The sequence below is a fragment of the Myxocyprinus asiaticus genome, chromosome 8, assembly GCF_019703515.2.
Source record: "Myxocyprinus asiaticus isolate MX2 ecotype Aquarium Trade chromosome 8, UBuf_Myxa_2, whole genome shotgun sequence".
Lineage (NCBI taxonomy): Eukaryota > Metazoa > Chordata > Actinopteri > Cypriniformes > Catostomidae > Myxocyprinus > Myxocyprinus asiaticus.
Window position 1 is genome coordinate 7,963,943 of NC_059351.1, and position 27,379 is coordinate 7,991,321.

The 27,379-nt window shown below is 36.8% G+C and overlaps 2 protein-coding genes across 2 annotated transcripts in view; both read right to left on the reverse strand.

Annotated features, from left to right (window-relative positions):
• LOC127444527 (pericentriolar material 1 protein-like) overlaps window positions 1-2,804 on the reverse strand; it is a 50,527-nt gene extending 47,723 nt beyond the window's left edge. Inside the window, exon 1 of the mRNA XM_051703932.1 lies at window positions 2,272-2,804. The gene's annotated coding sequence lies outside the window, so the exon portion shown is untranslated. The remainder of the gene's footprint in view (window positions 1-2,271) is intronic.
• Window positions 2,805-4,593: 1,789 nt separating this feature from the next.
• Window positions 4,594-27,379, reverse strand: part of LOC127444529 (microtubule-associated tumor suppressor 1-like) — a 75,627-nt gene continuing 52,841 nt past the window's right edge. Inside the window, exons 7-15 of the mRNA XM_051703937.1 lie at window positions 23,582-23,805; window positions 14,803-14,869; window positions 11,331-11,545; window positions 8,886-8,991; window positions 8,709-8,782; window positions 8,347-8,439; window positions 7,877-7,993; window positions 6,689-6,786; window positions 4,594-6,544 (exon numbers count right to left, since the gene is read on the reverse strand). Coding sequence (XP_051559897.1) covers window positions 6,337-6,544; window positions 6,689-6,786; window positions 7,877-7,993; window positions 8,347-8,439; window positions 8,709-8,782; window positions 8,886-8,991; window positions 11,331-11,545; window positions 14,803-14,869; window positions 23,582-23,805 — 1,202 coding nt within the window. The 3' untranslated portion in view covers window positions 4,594-6,336. The remainder of the gene's footprint in view (window positions 6,545-6,688; window positions 6,787-7,876; window positions 7,994-8,346; window positions 8,440-8,708; window positions 8,783-8,885; window positions 8,992-11,330; window positions 11,546-14,802; window positions 14,870-23,581; window positions 23,806-27,379) is intronic.

Consider the following 27,379-nt stretch of genomic DNA (forward strand, 5'->3'; position numbering starts at 1 on the left):
TATATAAAACAAACATGCCACGGTCCAAATCACTGAGATCACATTTTCCCCCATTCTGATGGTTGAAGTGAACATTAACTGAAGCTCCTGACCCGTATCTGCATGATTTTATGCACTGCACTGCTGCCACATGATTGGCTGATTAGATAATCACATGGATGATTGTTGGTGCCAGAAGGGCTGGTTTGAGTATTTATGTAACTGCTGATCTCCTGGGATTTTCACACACAACAGTCTCTAGAATTTACTCTGAATGGTGCCAAAAACAAAAAACATCCAGTGAGCAGCAGTTCTGTGGACGGAAATGCCTTGTTGATGAGAGAGGTCAGCAGAAAATGACCAGACTGGTTTGAACTGACAAAGTCTATGGTAACTCAGATAACCACTCTGTACAATTGTGGTAAGAAGAATAGCATCTCAGAATGCTATTCTGAGATGCAGGTTGACGCTGTATTAGCGGCAGGAGGAGGACCTTTACAATATTAAGCAGGTGGTTTTAATGTTGTGGCTGATCGGTGTATGTGTACTGTATATACATACACACTTCGAGCACTTTATTAGGAACACCATGGTCTTCTGCTGTTGTAGCCCATTTACCTCAAGGTTTGACGTGATGTGCATTCTAAGATGCTATTCTGCAGACTACAATTGTACAGAGTGGTTATCTGAGTTACCATAGCCTTCTGTCATCTCAAACCAGTCTGGCCATTCTCTGTTGACCTCTCTCATCAAAAAGGCGTTTCCATCCACAGAACTACCACTCATTGTTTTTGTTTTTTCCACCATTATGAGTAAACTCTAGAGACTTTTGTGCATGAAAATTCCAGGAGATCTACAGCTACAGAAATACTCAAACCAGCCCGAGATCAAATTTTTTCCGCATTCTGATGGTTGATGTGAACTAACTGAAACGGCTGACCCATTTCTGCATGATTTTATGCATTTATGCATTACACTGCTACAATGCAATATAAATATACAGTATATAGATATATATATATATATATACACACAGTACAGTACATACAGTAATGTGTGTGTGTATATATATATATATATTCATTTAAATCTAATGTTATTTATATTTTATACTGTACACTGTAGTCTAATTCTTTCTGTTTTGTCTCTCTTTAAGTTTCATGTCACTTGTTACTGCTCTTTAAAGGTAGAAAGTCAAATATTTGCACTACCTATTAATATACAGCAACACAATATATTATTGATCCATATGGTCACACAATGACAGTCAAAGTCATGCAGTGTGTAGAGGAATACTGTCAGTATTTTTTCAGTGCTGTTCAAACAGCAATACTGGGAGCTAATGCAGTCTTGGAGGAATGTCAATATGGATTTTTTTTTACACATACTGTACATGTCCACATATGCATTTACATGTTCCATCTCTAACATGCACACACGTGCTCTCAGGTTCTCGTTCTCTTTCTCTCTCTCTCTCTCTCTCTCTCTCTCTCTCACACACACACACACAGAAAATCTTTTTCTTTTTTTTCTTTTTTTAGTTCTGTAGCTTGTTTCCCTTTACTCCAGCTATCATTGAAATGTGGACATTTGAATTCCACAAATATATACAAAAAAAATCCATTATCATAAAAAATTATGCATTTCATAAACTCTTAAGCAAAGGATAAATATATTTAATACAATATTAACGCACCAAAACGCATCTGTTTCCTTTTTGACATTTTGACCAGTTTGCCCTTGATTCAATGGAACATCTAAAATCTCGCATTTACATTAATGTCCACTAGATTTCACTCATTTATTTGTTTTTCCTCATATAGGCCTTTATCACACTTCCGCGTGCGCAGAGCGGAAGCTGCGCTTAGTAGCGTAAAACAACTTCCGCTGCAGTATGTTTCAATGGCAGTGTCCACAGCGCGGAATTATTATGTATGACTATTTTATGTAGAATTAATCTCAAATACTTAATCTAAACAGACCTACCTCACCTTACAATCATTACTCAGGGATGATGAAGTATAGAAAAACGGTGTCATGTTGTTTTATTATTTTAAACAGGATGTATGTGAGCAGGGAACACTTCACAGAATATAAGTACGTTTTTTATTAGACTAATGTAAGAATATAATACAAACAAGAGTACATTTACATATTAAAGAGCACTGGAACAAGACAAGGGTATAAAGTAAATCACAAATAATATATATATATATATATATATATATATATATTCCGAGGTTTTACAGAGTATTTGCGATTATAATGATCGCATTGCTTTCATGTACTTACTTTATATAATCTCCATGTATAAGATCCATTTAAAAATGTTCAAATAAAGAAACGTTTCCATCCCTTAGCCCGATTACAGAAAATAACTAGTTTAATGGTTGTATACAAGGAGGTAGATCCTCGTGGTTTGAGTACGATGATTGAAGCGTCCACTCGCGAGTCGCGACCGAATACGATGTAAATAAAATATAGAGATTAACCTGTCCCAGTGTCTACAACTGTATTATATTCACAAACGGGAGATGAGCATGCTGCAATAGTGAAAACAACGACGTTAACACACTTAAACGCTGTCTCTTCAGACTTGAGTTGAGCACAATGGTCCTCTGGGAATAAGCTCTGCAGCGTACGGTGCGCAGCTCCTCGTGAACTGGGAAAACTTTGCGCTGATAATACTATTACACGTTGAAGTGCTGTGTTACTCCAAAGAAACGATTAAACGTCTGATGTTTACTACCAGGTGCATCCAATTTGGCTTAATTTATTTTTAATCGATGGGCTGATGTTTGGATACGCTACTATTCGGAGCCGGATGTGACGACACGCGAACTGTAATAAAGGCCTAGTGTGATAAATGTGTGGTTTAACCACTAGATGGCAGAGTAACACAGAAATTCATAGCTGTCATTTTTTGTTGTTGTTGCTTAAAGCTGCACTATGTAAGATTGTTTAAATCAGTGTTCAAAATCCTTACCTTACCCTGATTCACTATGGTAAGCCTATAAAGCTGATTTGTATTTTGAGTCGTCAGGTTTGATTTGGCGTGAAATCGCTGGTTTATGACTTTCATCTTTGCGTCATTACGTCATATACACACACACAGGAAAGAAGTGCCATTTGTAGAAGTGAATGGGGAGTATGAGTCAGTAGTGGTGGAGGTATGGACAGGAAATCAGAGTGTAATAGTGTTATAGACTAATTGCTCTAACATATAACTTATGTAAAATAATGGAACGAATGGTAATAACTTGATTAAACTATATGATAGAATATAAAAGTCTTTTGTGTCCACTTCAAAGTGGTTTTAGGAATGGTCGCAACATGATGGATTCTATTATCTGTTTAGAGTCTGAAATCAGAAAGGCGTTAATGAATAAAGCTACTGTCATCGGCCTCATCCAGGATGATGATGAGTCTGCATACAGAAGGGAGGCTGAACAGTTGGCTGTCTGGTGCAGTCAAAACAACTTGGAGATGAACATTATATATATATATATATATATATATATATATATATATATATATATATATATATATATATATATATATATACACATCCATATTCTATTTTTATTTATTATTATTATTGTCTTGTTTTTGTATTGTTTGTGCACTGGAAGCTTCTGTCACCAAGACAAATTCCTTGTATGTGTAAGCATACTTGGCAATAAAGCTCATTCTGATTCTGATATCGACATACATCATAAAACGATTTTAAAGGATTTATACTCAGTGAATATAGTACCCATTAATAGGTCCCTCAGCCAATGGAATTGCTGTGACATCAGATGGAGACCCGATTTTCAGGGGGGACTCGATTTCTCACACCGGCTGTCTCGTGTTCCGGCTGGGCAGCATCATTGTAGTCTAAATGGATGTTTATCGGTTATCCGTTTGGCTTAGTTTTTTACCAGCTATGCTTGGATAAGTTTTCTGGTAGGGTTGTTGAAGCTTATATTGCTTGTCATGCTTTTATGAATCGAACATTACTTGTGTGTTAACCGATCGTGATGTACAGTATGTTGTCTGGTGAAGTTACTGTGACATGTTTAATATGTATAACTTCTGAAATTGACTTCTTGTAATTGTTATATTGCATATTTAAGCTTATTTAAGTGTATTATTTTTACGTTTAATAAAGTATATTTTATCCCCATCATTATTGAATCCTTATTTTATTTTTTTAGTTCATGATGTTATTGTGTGCATTGCATAGACATGCTATTGAACTGAGGCTGGACAATGTAGTATAAAAATAATAAAGTCTTCTATTGAACTCGTATCAGCCTTATCATGAATTTAACCTCTTATATGGACAATTGAAGTACAATTCAAACATTAATAGTAGATAAAGCACTTGAATAATCATATTAAGATCTACTGGTGGTGGCTGAGGAGAGTCCCATTCATTATTTAAACGTGCTTTGAGTGTAGTGTCAGAAAAGCGATTTAAGTGTAAAACTCATTCAAATATAAATAAGAGTGTTGTTTATCTTCATGAAAGCAAGAAATATTTCAGTTTCAAATGTTTAATCGTATAACATAATATCAACATGAAAATAGCACGTTGTGACTCAAGCTCCAGTCATGATCACACACAGGCGATGTCAAGGTAAGCTTTAATTGGGAGATTCATCTGCCAGAATAGCAGTGCCAGAACACGACTGACGTAATGTACATTTTCGCAAATTGCATGCAATTTTAAGTTTCAACCACAGGTGTCGCTAGAGAGCACAAAGTTACATAGTGCAGCTTTAATGCTTCAAAACTGAACAATAAATGTCAAATTTATGCATTCTTTTATTTTCTTTTTTAAAGGGGCTGGGACAATGGACAGTCATTGACACAGAAAAGACAATGCTAAGGACTATATAGAACATATATATGCCCCATGACTTCAATTTACTTTATCGTTTCTGAGAGCATTTTTTTATCATCCAAAATAATTTATTTCAGAGGAGCTTATTTGTGCCGTCAGAAGCTGCGTTTGATGTAACGAATAGAAGTTTTAACGTATAGAATTAATAATAAATGTATACATATTATGTTTATAATTAACATTATTTTATTTAAAAAAATAAAGTGGAGTTTTAAGATTTCTAGAGCATTTTAACATCCAAAGTTATTTAATTCAGCATCTTGTCAGCTCAATCTGGTTTTAATGAACAGGTTTGAAGTTAATACCTATTATAGCCTAATTAATACAATTTCTAGCAATCAATTTACATACATAACAGTTGCTACAAATATTTTATTAGATGGGGAAATTAAAGTGGTTGGTGCTGCTGAATGATACGGGATGCCCGTCAATTGAACGCACATCTGATCGCCATCAGGTGTGTAAATAGCTTTGTTATAATGAGTGATCTAGTTTTATTTGAGCTGCTGTCGTTTTGAAAGCTTTGATGCTGACATTTTCCAGCCCAACAGCCACTGACGTAAGCGATTCGTGGTTAGTGGCGAGCATGCTGTTGGTGGAAAAGAGGCATAAGACACCCAGGCCCACCTGTGGCTACGCCAGTGCTTCATGCTCAATGTATCACAATAACCAATACAAAATATAAGGATAAGCATCCAGAAGTTTAATGCATTAATTAGGGGGAAAAAAGAAAGGTCACTGTGGTTGAGATAGGGAAACATTCACTCAAAGCGTTCTGGATGTGGAGGCCACTAGATACAATTTCGGGAGAGAAGTAAATACATTCCACAATATCAGGAACAAATACTGTATCTGGATCCATATGCACATGTGAGGTTGAGTTTAAAGCTGTCAAAAAGTTTCTTAAAAACATTTTTCCCTTTGTTTATGATCAAAACGTTCTTGAGTCATCAAAAAGTCAAGACAAACATTGAAAAAAAAAAAAAAAATGTTTTCTATTCTTTGTTAATCTCATATAGTGTTCTAGTAAGCAGACATACAAAAAGAAAGCTTTACATATTTTACTTGCTATACACAAACCATTTTTTTAATTTAAAACAATGAAAAGGGACAAAAAAATATTACAGAAAATGGCAGTCTGAGGAAGAGATACTCTATGTACAAGCCCTGAGGTGTGTTCCCTCCTCAGAGACATTTTGTGTATGTGTGCAAAAGAAAGAGATAGAGGAAAAAAGTAAGCAGAGACAGACAGAAAGGAATAACAGAGAAGAGAACAAACAAAGGTGTAAATGAGCAAGGTAATTCCTTGATCAAGAAGTGCAACTGCGCATCATTGTCTTTAATGGGAAAGGGGACATTTATTTATTTTAGAAGTCTTTACAAACTGTACAAGTCCTATTATAGGAATAAAATGGCCAAAAGGTCCATAGGTGCCTCTGGGTGAGGGCAGTTTCTGAGGTCAGAGGTTATCTGGGTGATATCGGAGTCGTGAAGGAGGCGGCAGAGTTTTGGGGCGAGTGGAAGGGTGAAGAAGGTGAGAGGCGTCGCGGGCTGCACAAGTCTCCATTGTGTAGTTTCCATAGCAACTCCTCATTCTCCATGGATAGCCGTTTGTTGACCTTTGATTCCTTCTGCAGGGTCTGTTGAAGCATGGCCTGCTCTGTGGAGAGCTGTCTACATTCAAACAGATAAAAAAAGATCTGAAATTTTGTACTTGGAGAATGTGATACACTGATATGACACATAATTCAAAATTTCATGCTGCATCCCAAAACAAGGAAAAAGGATAAGTCTTGTACCTAAAAAAGGTCTACTTACTTTGAAAGGGCAGCATGCTTGTCCATCCGAGCCTTGTAGTCCTCATTCTCCTGCTGGACCTTCTTAAGACACTCCTCCAGTTTCAAATTATCTTCAATCTGAAGATCAATCAAACTTTATTTATTAAAGTTCTATTTTGTAAAGTAGATTCCAGGCTCAGAAATTAACAGAGGCTAGGGGTAAAAATCCCAACAAAAGAGACAAATATGACCCTGAAATTCAAAATGCAGGGGGGAAAATTCCCCCTAATGAATTTCTCTGTGTTATTAGACCTGATATACAGTATTTCTTAATATTCTGTTCTAGGTGTAGTTGTACATATAATTACATTAATCACATCGAATTATTCAGATTAAAGGAATAGGTCACCCAAAAATAAAAATTCTCTCATCATTTACTCACCCTCATGCCATCTCAGATGTGTATGACTTTCTTTCTTCAGCAGGACACAGATTTTTAGAAAAATTTCTCAGTGCTGTAGGTCCATACAATGCAAGTGAATGGTGATCAGACTTTTGAAGCTCCAAAAATCACGCATAAAAGTAATCCATATGACTCCTGTGTTTAAATCCATATCCTCAGAAGCAATATAATAGGTGTGGGTTAGAAACAGATCAATATGTAAGTAATGTTTTACTCTAAATCTCCACTTTAACATTCACTTTCAAATGTAAAAGTGAAAGTGGAGATTTAGAGTAACAAAAGGAATTTAATGTGATCTGTTTCTCACCCACACCTATTATATCGCTTCTGAAGATATGGATTTAACCACTGGAGTCTTATGGATTACTTTCATGTTTCCTTTATATGACTTTTGGAGCTACAAAGGCCTGGTCACCATTCACTTGCATTGTATGGACCTACAGAGCTGTAATATTCTTCTAAAAATCTTTTTTGATGTTCTGCAGAAGAAAAAGTCATACAAATCTGGGATGGCATGAGGATAAGTAAATGATGAGAGAATTTTAATTTTTGGGTGAACTATCCCTTTAAGAAATTATGTTAATGAATTCCCTGAATTGAAGCATTTTACATGAAAGGATGTTACTACTTATATATAAATAAACTGTATTATATATATATATATATATATCATTGAGGGGGCATAGGGCATTGCCCCTCAAAGGAAAGTATAATTTCTGACACTGGTAAATGCAAAATTAAATGGTAAAATATCAACATCCTCACCAGTTTGTTCATCTGCATAAGTTTTTTGTCTTGCTGGTGTATCTGGTTGGTCTTTATTTCCAGCACGGCTCTGAGACTCTCCAGCTCCTGTTCCAAATACAGTGTGTGTGCATCCTTCTGCACACAGAGAAACAGGTGCTCAATTGGTGTTTTGCACCATCTGTGACCACAAAGAAGTACAGAACATCTCTGTGCATCACAGTTATGCCTGGACCCAGACTTGGGGGGCACATTATAAACCTTTTCAGCCTGGCTCAAGAATATTAATTAGGTGGCACAACATTCGCCTAGTATTATGATCTGATTTCCTTTAGGCAGCGTTTTGTTTTCTTTGTACCACAGCCCTGAAGCTTTTAAAATATAATGCTAATAATGTTTTTTCATCCAAAAAGTGGAGGAGGTGCAAATTACAATTAAAATGGCTCCTGAATACACCAGTCCATAAAAGGAAAGATGAGTTCTGTAATTACCAGACTTTTCTCTGCCAGAGCTCTCCTCCGCTCCTCTTCTCTTAGCTTTTCTTTCAAAGCCTCGTTTTCTGCTGTCAAACTTAGAATTTTTTCCTTTAGTGAAGAGAATTGTGATTAAATAGTTATTAAAATATCAGGACATATACACATATTTTCTATTTTCCTAATATAGGTTAATATATATATAATACACACACACACACACACACACACACACACACACACACACACACACAGTATTGTTAATTTAAGTAAATAAATCTTTCTAAGTAAAATAGTGCATGTTGACATTCAGTAACAATGATTTCAAGGGTTAAATTTGTGTGTCCCTGTGTTTATATAAATAAGACAGTAATGCATACGTTGAGTGATGCCTCAGACTCTTTGAGTGTCTTGTCAAGTTCTTGAATGTCCTGTTCGTTAGTCTTCCTGAGCTCTGAAAGAGGAAAATAACATTAAATATAATGTAATATGTTAAATGTAAAAATATCAGTAAAGATATTATACCTTTGCTGACTGCAGTTCTGTGGTGAAATTACCTGCGAGTGAAGTCTCATGTTCACGTTTCAGTATCTTTATCTGCTCAGTGTATGCCACTTCCTGTTGGTTTCTCAGGGCTTCCTGTTGGTTCCTCACCTCCTCCACCTGCCAGTGAAAATCATAATGATCATCATATCATCATTTAAGTGTGAACGCACTAAGAACTGATATTTATGATTAAAAGGATTATGAGTCAGCTCATTTTTGCCTAGGTGCAGTTGTATTTCAAAATCTCTCTTTCCACATGACAAAATCAGTCTGTTCATGTGCATATCCACGGTAAACTTCCACTAAATGCATGGTTATCAATTAACAGAAATGCCAATCTCGAGAGGTGAAGGAAAAGTATTGGCAAGTCTAGAAAACTTTAAAAAAGTACATACTAATACTTAGAAGTAATTGTAATGACTACCAGTGTTGGGGGTAATGCTATAAAAGTAACACGTGTTACGTAATCAGATTACTTTTTCGAGTAACAAGTAACGCAATATTTTTTATTTTAGACCATAATATCCCAGTTACTTTTTAAATAAAGTAACGCATTGCTTTTGTACACCTCAACTGTCACTGTATTGCAAGAAATTAGGAGTAAAAGTGTGCAAACTTCGGGGAGGAGACATAGTGCATGAATGGCATTGTTGTTCTAGAGTGTGAAACCAGAGACCATTTAGCAGAGACGAGTCACTTCTATTTAAATGAATGGGAGAAATTGGAACGCCCAACTAAGAAGCTCTAGCACTCAACAGTCAATGGATGTAGAAAGGAAGTCCCACCTTGCAGGTAAAAGAGCCAATCACCTTTTAGATACAGACATCGGCCAATCAACTCACTAACGTGCATGTGCATTTCGTGCTTTAGAGTAATATGAGGTTGAGTGAAACGCAATTGATTTGTGTGTTAATTCACACTGCATTAAAAAAAAAAAAAAAAAAAAAAAACGCGTTTAGGCAGAGGGATTATTAGACTAGTCTTCCACTGGCCATGGCAAGATACACAGGGTGAAATACCCGCTCAATTCACTTACTTATGCAGTCGAACTGCTCCGTGTTACAGCTCCCCTGTAACTGGGAGAATGGGATGAGAAAAGCTGACTCTGGATCAGTGGCTCCGAGCAACGTTCTACATCGATTGTGTATGCAGAGAAAATGTCTTAGTTTCTAAAAATATTCTACATTTTTGTTTTATAATAAACAAGTAGTTTGATTCATGAAACAAACCGTTTTTATGACATTTTGGTAACATTTAAAATGATTCTATTCAAGCTGTATCAAAATGTGCCTTTGAAGTTGTGGCATCTGTATGCACCGTGGATCAATTCAAAACAAGCCTTCACTGAGATGACTTAAGTGAAAAATATCCATTTATTCATCAGACTTATTCCTTGAACATGTTAGACTGGAATCCCCACTGAATTTTATCCTGACTTCTGAAGAACATCTCAAGTTGACTCTGGCATTGTCGATGGGCACCTCATATGATGACATATGATGCAGATTCAAGAGGTGAACTTTGCTGCTTTAGGTAAGACAGTGGTTATTCTTCATTATTTATATTGGCTGCCATGTTGATGGAAAAGCAAATCATGCATATTCATGTTGTTGATTCTTTATTATAAATATGATGTGAAGACCTACTTTGTTTCCACCATCGGGCCGAACTGTGCTGATCCAGGCCAGCCGGCACAGTTACAGATTTTTTTTTCCATGGTGGTGCTGAAAACAGACTTCGAATGTACACAAGAAATACCTCAGTCGTTACCTTGGTAACACAAGAGTTTAAGGACCGCATACTTTGCCCAAATAGTGCGCTTGGCCAGCTACAGAGAAAAAATGAGTAACCTTGGCAACTGACAAGTGACCAATCGTGAGTCGCAATGTCACTACAGGCATTCCACCAGCACAGTTGAGCACGGTTGTCTAACCGTGCTGAGAATTCTAGGCCAAGAACAGTTTCTAATCGTGCCGTGCCGAATCATGCCCAGGTGGAAAAGCTACTGTATCCATTCCTCACCGTGCTCAGAACCGTGGAAAAGAGACTACACACACTGTACTTCTACACACTTGAAACACAGAGATAATGAATGCTATGGCAACACCAGTAAAATCCATTTGTATTTGACAAGTGTCATCCTTGACCAGAGTTATATGTGAATTGTTTTAAGAAACGTATTTGTCAAACTCTTGGAGCTAAATGTTGATACAAAACCTGCCTTGAAGAGAAATATCTTAATGTAAAACATAATTGAAGGCCAAATATTAAACATGACATAAGGAATGTATGAAATAACACACAAGAGAGGGTGTACATTCAGGAATGTACTCAAAATAAAGCAGACACATAATAGGCGAGGCATCACTTGACTGGAGCTGTGTGATTTCATAGTTAATCTTGATTACATAAGATTTCTGTGCTGCAATTATATACCAGCCCAGGTAAGATCTCACCTGCTGCTGCATGAGCGCCCTGCATTTGTCTGCTTCTTTCTGGTAGGCCTGGTGGGTCTTGTCCCATTCTGCGGAGTAAAACTCTTTCAGTCTTTCCTCCAGTTGCTCTAGTTCTGTCTGATGCTGCTCCTGTTGTTTCTGTAACAGCGCCTCCAAAGACAACCGCACCTCCTCTTTTTCCCTCTCCAACTGCTCACAACACAAGACCGAGTTACCTGAAAAGTGAGGGAGGAAGGGAAGTATGTTAAGAAAGAGGACATTTACTGGTGGCTGAATTCTCTAAACAATCAACAGAACAGAACTGTCAAATGTGGAATATACTGGTTTAACCATATCAAAACGCAGCAGAATCCATAGAAGAATCTAGAATGTAATGGTTATTAGATTCAGAGTCTAGAACAGAACTAAAACAGAATATAAAACATCCTGGAGGTTCAATTTACTAAAGTGTGAAAAGAATATAGAATGGAACCTAGAATGTCTTGGTGGTTGACTTCTATATAGATACCATAGATCATAGAATAGACCCTAGATTGTGCTGGTGGTTTAATTCTGTAAAAGAGTCAAAGTCTAGAATGTCCGAGTGATTCAATTCTCTAACGTGTCAAAAGTATCTAGAATAAAATATAGAATGCACTGGTGGTTCTGTTATCTAAAGAGCCATTAGAATCTACAATAGAACCTAGAATGTCCTGGTGGTTCAATTCTTTAACAATTTAAAAGAATCTAGAATGCACTGGTAGTTCAATTCTCTAAAGAGTCAATAGAATCTACGATAAAATCTAGAATGTACTGGTGGTTAAAATCTCTAAAAAGCCATTAAAATCTACAACAGAATATAGAATTCACTGTTAGTTCAATTCTTTAAAGAGCCAATAGAATCTAGAATAGAATCTAGGGCTAGGTATCGACACTAATTTCCCAATTCGATTCGATTTCGATTCACAAGCTCTCGATTCATATGGGTATATTTCAGTTATAATGTCCCTTTTGTTTACATATTAAATAAATTCTCTCCCAGCTAATTCTGTGAATTATACAGGGGACCTTCTAACTAGGTACAATATGAAAATATACATTTTACTAATTCTGTTTTCATATTTTTCATCATTTTGGTCACATTTTAGCTTTTTAAAAATTAACAAATCAATGTATTTAATCAATAAATATAATATTATATTTCAAACATTATATTTTGTTACATTTGTATTGTATAATTGCATAATTTGTACTATTTGTTGAACATGTGCTAAAAACTGGTACTATCTCTTTAAGGGAATCCTGCATTTCTGTAAACAATGTCTTTAAACGAGCGCATGTTAATGAGAGAGACTCAAACGGCTTTATCTCATCTGTGCTATTCCTGATTAGAATTAAATGTTTATTTTTTTGTTGTTTATGACCAACAACTGACTGTAAAGAACAGAAAGGGTAATCAAAGAGACATTATTTAGTGACAAATGGGTCACATGTAAAGATCTTTGGACACACATTAAACTGGAACAACTTTTACTCTCCACACACACAATGAAAGGATCTGACTGCTGAATACTCCACCACTATACTACACAAATCATTCACTGGTGAGTGAAATCTAAACATTTACCAGCCAGTTGCCAAATATATACATTTTTATTCACATAGCATGAAATTTGGTTGCAAATGCGAGTGATTTTCCTCTCATTGTAGTGAAAGGGTTGCGCACAGAGTAAAAGATCGATCTTGAGATTTAAGAATTGATATCGAGAACATTCAAATGAAGATCGTGATGCATTGGAAAATCAATATTTTTACCCACTCCTAATAGAATCAAGAAGGTAAAAGTGGTTAAAATCTTTAAAGTGCCGTTAGAGCCTAGAATACTGAATCTAGAATGTACCGGTGGCTAAATCTCTAAAGAGCCATTAGAATCTACAATAGAATCTAGAACGTACCGGTGGTTTATATCTCTAAAGAGCCATTAGAATTTACAACAGAAACTAAAATTCACAGGTAGTTCCATTCTTTAAAGAGCCAATAGAATCTACAACAGAATCTAGAATGTACTGGTGGTTCAAATCTCTAAAGAGAGTCAATAAAATCTAGAACAGAAATAGGTGGTGGTTAAATTCTTAAACAATCTAGAATAGAATATAGAATTCACTGGTATTTCAATTCTTTAAAGAGCCAAAAGAATCTACTGGCAGTTCAATTCCAAAGAGTCAGTAGGACCCATGTAGGCTACACCTGGTCTTAAGATGCATTGCCGGTGATCAGATTACATGTGGGCAGCGCTAAAAACAGGTCTAAAATGTTTTGTGTTCGGTAGTCTGTAGAAGGTAGTCAAAAACACGAGACCACATCTCATTTGAGGTGTAAACGCTAATCTGTCCTCAATGCGTCCTGGACAGCAGTGAAGCGTCACCCCTCACCTGTCAATCAGTTAGAATTTCTCTCAAACTGTCAGAGTATTTCTATGAATTCTGTGTGGTAAAAAGGGCAGTGAACTTTGGGAGCAAAGTGTTATTTGGCCAACTGCATCTTTAGACTTGCAGACAGAAGCTAGTGTGAGTGAAACATTCCTCATGCACCACACACATGCCCTGCGCACTTGTGCTGAAGCCAAAGGCCACGACAGTGCGTGAGGCCAAACTAATTAAACATAACAAGCATTGCATCCTTAACATTACAGCATTACAAATGTGTGTGTCCGGACATGCCAAGAATTTATGTGTATCCATGTTGAAGGTACATCTACATTGAGAAGTCATATTTTCTTGCCAACACATACACATAAATACACCAAGTCCAAACATAGTGAAAGGCTGCCAAATGTGAACAGGGCACAGGTTCAGTATGATTGGTGTGTGGGTGATCATATTGGTTTCTCAACTCCCAAACACTTAACTCAATGATTCCAACAATATAGTGCTCATCAGGACAGACCATACAACAGGATGAAACACGAAACAGCCTCACTCTGGAATGTAGGGGATAATATAATTGGAAGACCAAATGTATGACTGGTGAATCAAGACAAGGAAGAAAAGCCTCAAGTGCATACTTAATGGTGTTAATGATAACACAGCTAAAGAAAATACAAGCAGATAACTAAATTTACTGAAAAAAAAAAAAAAAAAAAAAAGCCAAAAATGTGGTAGTAAGTACCACTAATAAGTAAATTATCTGTAAGAAAGAATTTGCAAAAACAATAATGGCAGTACCAAGTATGACCCTGAAACTAGACAGTCATTCAACCTTGCTTTATCAGGATTGTGCCCTTGAGTTAGGCAGTTATCCCAATGTTTCTCCAGAGGGATCACCCTACAATTAGTGTTCTGCATGTCACTTTGGATAAAAGCGCCTGCTAAATGACTGCTAACTAACTAAGATGAAAGCCAACGTTCTGTGTTTTACCTTGAAAATGTACATAAGAATCTACAGTAAGTCCTACCCCTGCCTCTATGGCTGCAATTGTACATGTATTGCTTACCCAGTTGCTGTTGCACATTGTTGAGCTGGACGGAAAGTTCCTCTCTCTGTTTGAGTGCCACATCACGCTGTAAGAAATGACAGAAAAAACAACATTAAAAATGTCATTCAAGGGTTAAAAAAAAGAATGTAACCGGACGTGTGTGTGTGTGTGTGTGTGTGTGTGTGTGTGTATATATATATATATATATATATATATATATATATATATACACACAATATGTATATATTAAGAAATTACATGGAATATTATTTTAACAATTTTGTCACTGCAGGACCATTTAAATGAACTGCAAAAAAAAAATTAAAAAAAATAAATAAAGGTAATTTGTGATGCATTTTAACCTCAATATTGATGTTGAAAACAATAATAATATATATACACTATGTATGTGTGTGTGTATAATCTAACCTGCAATCTCAGAATAGTATTCTGAGATGCTATTCTTCTCACCACAATTGTACAGAGCAGTTATCCGAGTTACCATAGACTTTGTCAATTCGAACAACTCTGGCCATTCTCTGTTGACTGCTCTCATCAACAAGGCATTTACATACACTATATTGCCAAAAGTATTCGCTCACCCATCCAAATAATTGAATTCAGGTGTTCCAATCACTTCCATGGCCACAGGTGTATAAAATGAAGCACTTAGGCATGCAGACTGCTTCTACAAACATTTGTGAATGAATGGGCCGCTCTCAGGAGCTCAGTGAATTCCAGCGTGGTACTGTGATAGGATGCCACCTGTGCAACAAGTCCAGTCACGAAATTTCCTTGCTACTAAATATTCCACAGTCAACTGTCAGTGGTATTATAACAAAGTGGAAGTGATTGGGAATGACAGCAACTCAGCCACGAAGTGGTAGGCCATGTAAAATGACAGAGCGGGGTCAGCGGCTGCTGAGGCGCATAGTGCGCAGAGGTCGCCAACTTTCTGCAGAGTCAATCGCTACAGACCTCCAAAGTTCATGTGGCCTTCGGATTAGCTCAAGAACAGTGCGCAGAGAGCTTCATGGAATGGGTTTCCATGGCCGAGCAGCTGCATACAAGCCATACATCAAGTGCAATGCAAAGCGTCAGATGCAGTGGTGTAAAGCACGCCGCCACTGGACTCTAGAGCAGTGGAGACGCGTTCTCTGGAGTGACGAATCACGCTTCTCCATCTGGCAATCTGATGGACGAGTCTGGGTTTGGCGGTTGCCAGGAGAACGGTACTTGTCTGACTGCATTGTGCCAACTGTGAAGTTTGGTGGAGGGGGGATTATGGTGTGGGGTTGTTTTTCAGGAGCTGGGCTTGGCCCCTTAGTTCCAGTGAAAGGAACTCTGAATGCTTCAGCATACCAAGAGATTTTGGACAATTCCATGCCCCCAACTTTGTGGGAACAGTTTGGGGATGGCCCCTTCCTGTTCCAACATGACTGCGCACCAGTGCACAAAGCAAGGTCCATAAAGACATGGATGAGCGAGTTTGGTGTGGAAGAACTTGACTGGCCTGCACAGAGTCCTGACCTCAACCCGATAGAGCACCTTTGGGATGAATTAGAGCGAAGACTGTGAGCCAGGCCTTCTCGTCCAACATCAGTGTCTGACCTCACAAATACGCTTCTTGAAGAATGAAAAAAAAAAAAAAGCCTTCCCAGAAGAGTTGAAGCTGTTATAGCTGCAAAGAGTGGGCCGACGTCATATTAAACCCTATGGATTAAGAATGGGATGTCACTTAAATTCATATGCATCTAAAGGCAGATGAGCGAATACTTTTGGCAATATAGTGTACATAGAACTGCCGCTCTTTGGATGTTTTTTGGTTTTGGTACCATTCAGAGTAAATTCTAGAGACTGTTATGCATGAAAATCCCAGGAGATCAGCAGTTACAGAAATACTCGAACCAGCCCGTCTGGCACAACAATCATGCCACGGTCCGAATCACTGAGATTAAATGTTTTCCCCATTCTGATGGTGAATATTAACTGAAGCTCCTGACCCGTATCAGCATGATTTTATGCACTGCACTGCTGCCACATGATTGGCTGATTAGATAATTGCATGGATGACTGTTGGTGCCAGACGGCCTGGTTTGAGTATTTCTGTAACTGCTGATCTCCTGGGATTTTCACACATAACAGTCTCTAGAATTTACTCCGAATGGTGCCAAAATAAAAAAACATCCAGTGAGATTAAAATGCATACTGTGTAAAGTATAGTGTATAGTTTTTTTTTTTTTTTTTTTTTTTGCAGTTCACTTAAATGGTCCTGCAGTGTGACAAAATTGTTAAAATAATATTCCATGTCATTTCTTAATGAATGAGTAAAATATTGTTTAAAATTGTTTTGGGTGAAATCACTAAAGGACATTGCTGACACTGATTATAATTTTTAACAATCCACAAATCTGTGGAAAGTTCAAGATATGCTTCAATTCTGCACCACAGATACACTAAAAAGACCAAACAGACACACCAAACAGAATTTTTTTTTTTTTATAATTCATTGCAAAAACAGAATAGGCATTCACCTTGGATACAAATCACAATCCACAAGCCTTTGAAATTGCATATTGAATTACATGTGGCTCTCAGCTAGACACTGTCAGGATTGGCGGATAGTCTGTTGTTGTTGGATAGGATAAGGGGGGAAAATTAAGTGATGGTAAATGCTACAGTAACTACTAAATAGCTGAAACTTGTCAGTCAGGGCCTGGGAGAGATTACTGTACTTGTGATATGTTCTGAAGAAGAACATTAGAGATTGTTGAACCCACGACGCACAAATCTAAACAGAACATTTAACCACTCACACACAAATCTCCACACTCATACCCCCGGGTTATTGTTATTTGTATGAACCATGTCTATCACGTGCATACACACTCTCACTCATGGTACTACTCAAACACCAGACTCTCCCTGGCCAACACACACAAACACTTTCTAGCTCTCAAAACATCAGGGACAAAAGCAAACACATGATCATGCACTACACTTTTAAATGATGAAATAGTTTGCACCATAAATAAAAAGCTACAAAACATATTAATCCATAGATCATCACAGATGCACCTGAAGCTACAGCTTGCCACATACATAACTGTGATGCAACTCTAAATTCCTTGCAACCACAAACCAACATTTCTATATACTGAATCACCAGAGCTCAAGAAGTCAAGGTAAAATATACTCAACAAACAAGAGTACCAACCAGTAAACCAGCTATAAACACATGTTTCAAATGAACAAGCCCAAAAACTCACAGGGAAAAAAAATTAGAGGAACCAAGCTGCACCTTTCCATTTTTCTTGAAGCCAGGATATATTTTCAGGCCAGGTTTGCTCCCAGAGGAGCCCATCTTCTCCTCAAACTCCTGTTCCTGCTCTTTCCTCTCCTCTACCAGTCAAACAAACCAAGCAATTTTAAACAAACATCTTTCCTCCTTCTCTAGCCTATAAAACAGGTTTGTTGGCATCAATCTCCAGGCATGCTGCACTAAAAACCATCTCCTCCCTATCACCAGCCTGCCCCATATTACTCCTAATAGAGAGGGAGGAGAAAACTCAGAACAGAGAAACTGAAAAGATGAATGCTGGGAAAGAGGAAGTAGGTGGAGGTACATGAAAAGTCAGTTTTACAGGTTGAATAATTTAGATTTTGTTTTTCAGTTTAGGTTGAAGGCAAACCATTTGATTGATCCTTACTGGATATACAGAGACAAAAGTAGCAGATGAATCACATTTTGCTAAGGTATTTGGCAAGAAGAAGCCCAGAAAGGTGATATCCAAGTTACTTAACACAATATTAACTGTTCTATAAATGAGACAGTGCTTAGTGTACTGGACTTTATATATTATTATGGTCAATGTGGGAACCATGGCACAAGTGCACATATCTGATGAGCTGCTTATGGAACTGAAGATCAGCATAAAAAAAGAGGAAACAGAATAAAGAAAAAGAGACTAAACTAGAAGGTGATATAGTACATGTTTTTGAGATACAAAAAAACGAATACATTTTTTAGCGAATCAAAATGGCATTACGTTGATGGCGGTTCAAGCACATGCAACTTGCCTAATACCTGTTAGGTATGATTATTCTGTAACTGGTTTCTTTATGTTATAAGACATGGGCTTCTTCTAAAATAGAGTGCCATTTACAATTTCTCTACAGAAATACAGCATAATCGATGCTATAAGTGATATACTACATACAATGAAATACGGTAAAGTGCCAAGGGTGGGCGGGTATGGAGGAACACTGCTCTTGAATCATCGATCAAACTGTGGGGTGGGAAAACAGGCCACACCCCTTTTCTCAAGCCCCGCCCAGATGCTCAGTAGCAGCTGCTGCATTCCACACAGCAACATCTAACCTCCTGTGTGCTCACTATCAATCACCGTGGCTGACAACGACGTTGAAAGTGTGAACTTTCACCAAAGTAAAGTCTTTTTCAAAAGGGGAAAGAAAGTGAAAAATGTGTGTGTTCTCTTGACAGTATGTGAGCTGTGCCCTCAGTGAGTTTTCTTGAGAAGAAGTGCAAATTTAGAGGTGAAATAGGTGTTTTGGATAAGAATAATTGATGATGGGAAGAATCCCTTCTATTGAGAGATAAGAAGACAGCAAATTAGCATTATATATAGGATGGTATGGAATGAAGACTGAAATGGAAACAAGAAAATAAAAACAGACAGAATATGGGAGAATTTATAGGAAATTCAGAAAGAAAGAAAGAAAGAAAGAAGTCTGTTGTGGTTGAGTTGGGTCTCTGTGTGTGACTGTATGCCTGGGGTCGAGATTACTTGACATGTGAGAGTTATGTAACCCATTAACACAGTCACATTAACATTAACACACATAGGCCATATGTTCCTGATTTCAACCCTAGTCAAAGGAATATTCCGGGTTCAATACAAGTTAAACATTTGTGGCATAATGATTCCCACAAAAATGAATTTCGACTCGTTCCTCCTTTTCTTTAAAAAAAAAGCAGAAATCGAGGTGACAGTAAGGCACTTACAATGGAAGTAAAGGTGGCCAATTTTTTAACGTTAAAATACTAACTGTTTCAAAAGTATACCCGCTAGACATACACATTATGCATGTAAACTTCATTTTAGTGTGATAAAATCGCTTACTAATCTTTTCTATGTAAAGTTATAGCCAATTTTACAACTTTGTTACTATAACGATGTAATGCCAACAAACCCTAAAATGACTGTAAAAATTACAATTTAAACAACATTACTGATCAAATAATACATGCGTTTTAACAGAAGAATTAATGTAAGTGCTTTAATGAAATTATAAGCTACAAATTTCTGACTTTAAACCCTCCAAAAAGTTGGCCCCGTGCACTTCCATTGTAAGTGTCTTATTGTAACCTCAATTTTTACTTTTTTTAAAGTAAAGGAGGGATGAGTCAAAATAATTTTTTGTTGTAATCAACATTATGCCACAAATGCTGTTGATTGAGTTAACTTGAATTAAACCTGGAATATTCCTTTAATAGTGTTTATCAACACATTCTTGGCCTTATTGTGCATGAATAACTGGTGCACATTAATTCCAAAAATATATATATGTTTCATTATATATTCTCAAAATATAATAACTTGCAAGCTCTGCCTCTGAATTGACTTTCCTTTTTGGCTGGCGTCACCAATTCCTCTTATTTTTTAGCCCCTCCATTCAGGTATTTAATGCCTTCTTTTGACGATCCAATCAATTCCTTATGGATAAAGTCCCTCCCAAAATTTTTTCGTGCTGAATATCCTGTTTTACTATGTAATATTATAAAAGTATTGGGTTGCGATCGCGATTTCATGTTGACTACCTTATTTCAAGTTTATCAAAGGGTGTTTACCAAGAGATGGGTCCAGCGAGAGAAGAGAGAGTAGAGTATCCAGAGTTGGTACACGATTCCAGATCTGCTGAAAGTTCGAGTGGACGGTCTATTTGAGTGATGTTTCATATAATAATTTGTGCTTACACTGCTTTCATTGATCTCCTGCCTCAATAACTCAGATAACACACAACACTCAAAAACAATATCCAACAAGTCATTACAGACAACAAGAGACCATAATATGATTACAGACAGTTCACACCTTCTCAGATTATCACACATCATCACAGACAGTGTAATTTATGACTCAGTAAAGCATTGTAGACCTGGACGATTTTACTGTCAATAGTTCTGCCTCAGGGGCTATGAGGGCAGGATTACTACACTAACTGTCAAAGTAAACCAAAATGGCAGGGCGTAACTAAACACCCCAATCAGAGAAACAGAAGGCTCATGAAACTTCACTTCTAACACTAAACAACTCTTCTAACCCAGTTGAAAGATCAGCATGGTTGGTCACCAGCATATGCTGTTTTAGATGCTGGTCCCCGACATGGGATCTTATTGTGTTGATGTCCCCACAAGGCTTCCTAACTACCTAAACCATCAAGACTTTCCTGAACAATCAGCTTCAGCAAAAAGACCATGCAGGTTGATTAGCATTTTGTGTTGGTGAACAGCATGGCTATGCTGGTCTACTAGCTAGACCAGCACCAAACCGGGACTTACCAGCATAAACAAGCCTGGAATGCCATGGAAATTCATGCTGGTCTAAGAAGTTCATAGTTGACCACAGGTGTGTTCAGAATGTTCTGGGACAAATCTGACATTTTACAATTTGGATGTAGCCCTGCACTTAAAAAAAAAAAAAGGAATTGAAGAATTGTAGAATGTCACCGTTGTATTGTATGCACACAACCCTAACCTCCCATAAACATCTGAGAAACTCCCTAACAAGATTTTGTAAAATGTTACAAAGACATCCAATCAATCATGAATGGTGTGCTAAGGATGTGACGATGTTGGTGATTTATTACTATGTTTTACTGGTTTGCCAAGCTAAATACCAGTGGCAAAACATTTAAAAAAATGACAGGATGATTTGTTAGCAATAATTTCATAATATAATTTTTGGGATATGCCACAAAAAAAATTTTTTTTTCCATTTCAATTCCTGGACATTACAGTAGTTATTTTGCCTAAGCAGGACAGTGTGTTACGGTATTTGATTTAGTCAATAAGAGTCTTAAAATACTTAGTTACAGCTGCTGACTGACAGCACCTTTGATCTGCAAATATTGCAAACCAAAGAAAAAAAATGTAGATTAACACTGTGGCAGGTTTGCATCCAGGATACAGCTAATCATAAAATAAAGGACTGTAATATACACTCTCAGATATTTGATCACGACAGGCTCTGTACCTAGAGTTTGATGGGTCTGACATTTAGTCAAAGAGACCCTTGATGCTGTACTGACTGTTTCCTCTTCAATTTGTATGCCCTTCATTGTGCTTGTAAATCAGCTATCAAAGTCACATTCCCAACCTCAGAACAATGGCTAAGGGTAAGAAGTAAATTAAAGGGGAAAGATCAAGTGCAACTTCTAGCAAAATGTGGCTAAGTAACATGTTGCTTTGATGGCAAAGATCATGAATGAATGAACAGAGGACCCTGTGTTTTCAGAATGTTGCACACAGATGCAGATAAGAACGCATGAAGGGGCTCAGATCAGACTTGGATTATTGACTAACCCAAATCATGCTTGACTCATTGAGTTATTGATGTCTAATAGTGTGATAGAACATCCCCAGGAGCCTTCTCTTGCAGTTCCAACACTTACACTTGGAAATGTTGACTAATGGTTCCATTATATAAGCTGTTTACAACTTAAAAAAGACAATATGACAAGCCCTTTCAACATAAAACAACTTGCTTGTCTATCTATAATTACACTTTATAATTGCATTTTGACCTAATTCAAATTCAACCAGTAAAAATATAATTTAAGATATCTGCAATTGTAATCTAACTATTAAGAATGGAGACTGAAGATATCTGCAGTAAAACTGATGTCAAAATACCACCTAAGGACCCGTTCACACAAACACGTTTTTGCATCCATCCATGCTGTTTTTCAATTGTTTTCCTATGTAAACATGCATTGGATGAACGTTTTTGACCGTCATTTTTTTTTTTTCAGAATCTCGCGCAGGAGTGCCAAGTTTTTTTTTTTATACTTTGTCAAGTAAAAAAAAAAAAAAAAGCATATAGAGTGTTCTGTTCTATTCATTGCACTGCATCAAGCTTTTTTGTTGAAGTTTTTTTTTTTTTTTTTTTTTTTTTTTTTTTTTGCACAAGCAGTGTTTAGTCTGAAAGGCCCCTTAGACATGTCTAATGACATTACAGATGTTCTGTAAAGATAATTTGCTAATTTAAATTTCCACTAGTCAAATTTATATCAGGATTTTGTTCCTAGTCCTACTTAAATCTAAGTGAAAATACGCTGGAAAGTTGTGAGAAACCACTTGAAATTTGCATTTAAAATGCAGAAAATATTACTTGAAATTTGCATGTTTTTGATTTCTTTAATGGAGAGGTAAAAAGTCAGAATGCTAAGTTAAGCTATGTCCTAAGAAAGATCTTTCTAGTCAGAACTCTGAAATACGAGTACAACAGAAATGGAGATATTTTTAATTGTATAGGTTCCATTTAACTTTATGCCAAAAATGTAATCCTACTAATCAAGATGTAATTAGAGATATCTTAAAGCAGCATCATAAAGCAGCTCTTTGCACACACACACACACACACACCAGTCAGTCAACAGCCAACAGATAAATATTTCAGTAAAAAAAAAAAGTGCTGCATATCAATATAATTACATCAGTGCGAGGCTGAGGAAGAGAAAGAAAGAAAGAAAATTAAATAAAAAATTCTCCAACCTCACTGAAGACATGCTGCACAACCAAGGCGAGAGCTTCCAAGCGGCGATTGCCATTCGCAATGAGTTTACGGAGCTGCAGGATGCACTGACTCTTCTTTTCATTTTGAAGACGAATATCTCTCTCCTCTTCCTCGGTCTGTCCGGTTCCCCCAGCCGAGCTGTGCTGCTGTGTTCGGCCTGCTGTTGTCCCTGCAGCTTTGGGCCCTTTGGAGCTCTTGTCCACTGTAAGAGAGCATGTGTTCAGTGCGGTCATCACATTCAGCATGATTTCAATCCAGCATTCACATTACTTTAACCAATAACAGTGAAAGCAAAACACTGAATTCACGAAAAGAAAAGACATTCACACATCCAAGGAGAATATTACTGTAAGACACATAAATTACATCATCTTACAGAATTGAAAATGACTAACAGAAAAACTCTACAAGAAATGCTAGAACAACAAACTCAATGTACAAACAACACACGCCCTCATCAGTCTCTCCTGAAAAAGTACCAGTGCATGTCAGAATTGAATCTTAATGGTAACGCACTAAGGTCCAGAGAGCACATTAAGAGTGCATTAGAAGAAGAGAGGGAGAGAGAGAAAGATTGAGTGTGTGTGTGTGTGTGTGTGTGTGTGTGCACTGAGAGTGCATTTTGGTCCCATATCTACAGGCTAACTGAAGTCAAAATAAGGTTTCCCATCCTATAATCTGTAACAAATACCAACTCACAGATCTATCCTACACATCAAATCATTTTGTCCATCACTAAATTGGAAAAAATCTTAAAACAATTCCAAGTGAACAATAATACATTTCAGAATAGAGTGAACACATTTATGTGACGCATTTTTTTATTTTTATTTTAGTGTCTGTTCTATCCTATACGTGCAACATCGTACGATTATGTAACGCGGGCATACAAATGGTAATCGCTTCACTGCACACAAGGAATAGTTCATCCAAAAATGAAAATTCTCTCATCATTTACTCACCCTCATGCCATCCCTGATGTGTATGACTTCCTTTCTTTTGCAGAAAGTTTCAGCACAGCTCCAAAAGCACATAAATTCAGCATAAAGGTAATCCATATGACTCGAGTGGTTAAATCCATGTCTTCAGAAGCAATATAACAAGTGTGGGTGAGTAACAGATCAATATTTAAATCCTTTTTTACAATAAATTCTCCTCCCTGCTCAGTCAATCTCCACTTTAACTTTCACTTTCACATTCTTCTTCTTGTGCTTTTGGTCATTCACATTCTTCATGCATACTGCCCCCTACTGGGCAGGGAGAAAAATTTCTAACAACAACAAAAAACTAACTTAAATGTATAAACATTGATCTGTTTCTCACCCACACCTATCATATCACTTCTGAAGACATGGATTAAAACACTGGAGTCGTATTACTTTTACGATTCCTTTATGTGCTTTTTGGAGCGTCAAAATGTTAGTACCCATTCACTTACATTGTATGGACCTACAGAGCTGAAATATTCTTCTAAAAATCATAATTTGTGTTCTACAGAAGAAAGAAATTCATACACATCTGGGATGGCATGAGGGTAAATGATGAGATAATTGTAATTTTTTATTGAACTATCCCTTTAAATACTAGTGCACACTAGCAGCCACAGGCATTGTACAATGAGTTCAGCTGAAACTACGAAAACTGAAAAAGAAAAGTGAATGTAATACAGGGAACACCAGACGTGGGAGAGAGACGTGCTTTTTCAGCTCAAGGGATCGAATGTCTGTTTGAAGCACGAAAGAGTGATCTCTGCTCTGACTGCTATAGTAATCAAATAATGCTGAATATTATGTATAATAATGCTATGAGAATATATAATCCTAATGTCAAATGTCATGCCAGTATTGATTTCATCATTATTTAACTGGATAAGCATGCACTTCAATTAAATATGTATTTTTGAAAAGAATATTTAGATGTAATCCGAGACAATATTTTAGAAATATAAAATTTTAATTTAAAATATTTTATGTAATCAGTGACATGATTAGTAAACACATATGTATCTGACATAATTCTGTATTTTAGTAAGCAGAATAATTAGATAATATTTCCATTTGGTGTCACCATTGCCCTGTTCTGGGCTGATTTCCAGTTCCAGTACATTGCTGATGGATCATTAAGCACTATTAAGAACAGTACTTTTAGCTTAATTTGAAAGGAAATAATAATAATAATAATAAACCTTTAAATCTTAACCTTTCTTGACTCAGGCTTAGTTTAAAGAATAATGAACTGAAACGAAACCGAACCGTGAGTTCAGTATTGTGAACCGAACCGAATCGTGAGATGAGTGAATGGTTACACCCTTAGTCATTATGATATTCTCATTACTACAATAATACAAAAATAATGTACTATTTAAACTGTAAAGTATTTATACATCATAGTACTCCCTTGGTACTGCCTTTCATTGAATTTAATTAAAAAAATCATTGTACAACAATATTTTTACGTAATACAATACAAAGAAAAAAAAAATGACTGTCATGGTTATAATCATTGAAAACTATGGGAACAGTAAAAGTAATACGTCCATTACGGTAAAAAGAATTGGGGTGTAAAATGTGCCCCAAAAATAATGCAAAACGCAAAAAATCTCAATGGGCCTAAATGAAGGCTAAATTTTCTTCATACAAAATACAGTTTAATGTGTGTTTTCATACTGATTTGGAGTTAAATAGTTACAGGAAAAATCTTGAAAGGTTTTGTGACAATACACACCAAACAGCACAACATTAAAACCACCTGCCTAATATTGTGTACTTCCCCCTCGTGCCGCCAAAACAGCGCCAACCCGCATATCAGAATAGCATTCTGAGAAGCTAGTCTTCTCACTACAATTGTACAGAGCGGTTATCTGAGTTACCATAGACTTTTCCGTTCACTGGATGTTTTTTGTTTTTGGCAACATTCAGAGTAAATTCTAGAGACTGTTGTGCATGAAAATCCCAGGAGATCAGCAGTTACAGAAATACTCAAACCAGCCCATCTGGCACTAACAATCATGCCACGGTCCAAATCACTGAGATCACATTTTTTCCCCATTCTGATGGTTGATGTGAACATTAACTGAAGCTCCTGATCCATATCTGCATGATTTTATGTACTGCTGCCACACGATTGGCTGATTAGATAATCGCATGGATGATTGTTGATGCAAGACGGGCTGGTTTGAGTTTTCACACACAACAGTCTCTAGAATTTACTCAGAATGGTGCCAAAAACAAAAAACATCCAGTGAGCGGCAGTTCTGCGGATGGAAATGCCTTGTTGATGAGAGAAGTCAACAAAGAATGGCCAGACTGGTTCGAACTGACAAAGTCTACGGTAACTCAGATAACCACATGTACGATTGTGGTGTGAAGAATAGCATCTCAGAATGCTATTGGGGGGTGGGGATAAAACTTGTAACACTAAAACATCCACAATTTTACAACAAACTCACCTAAATCTCATGGGAGAGCTACTTTTATTATTTGCCATATAGGTGAGATGGAACCAGGGTCAGATATCTACTTTTTAAGGGGCAATATTTGATTTACAGGGGCATTTTTTTTTCTATTCTAACCTTATAAAATGATGCTGCCATCCTTTTATGTTATAATTTAAACAATTAATTCAATTTGAAAAATGTGCATGTTTCAATAATTACAAAATTACATGTTCTGTACATTGCATATGCGCATTGCTACTGAAACAAAACTTTATTCCAAATATTACATATTTCCAAATATTTTGGCTATTAAATGAACATAGCCTACAAAACTAATGCA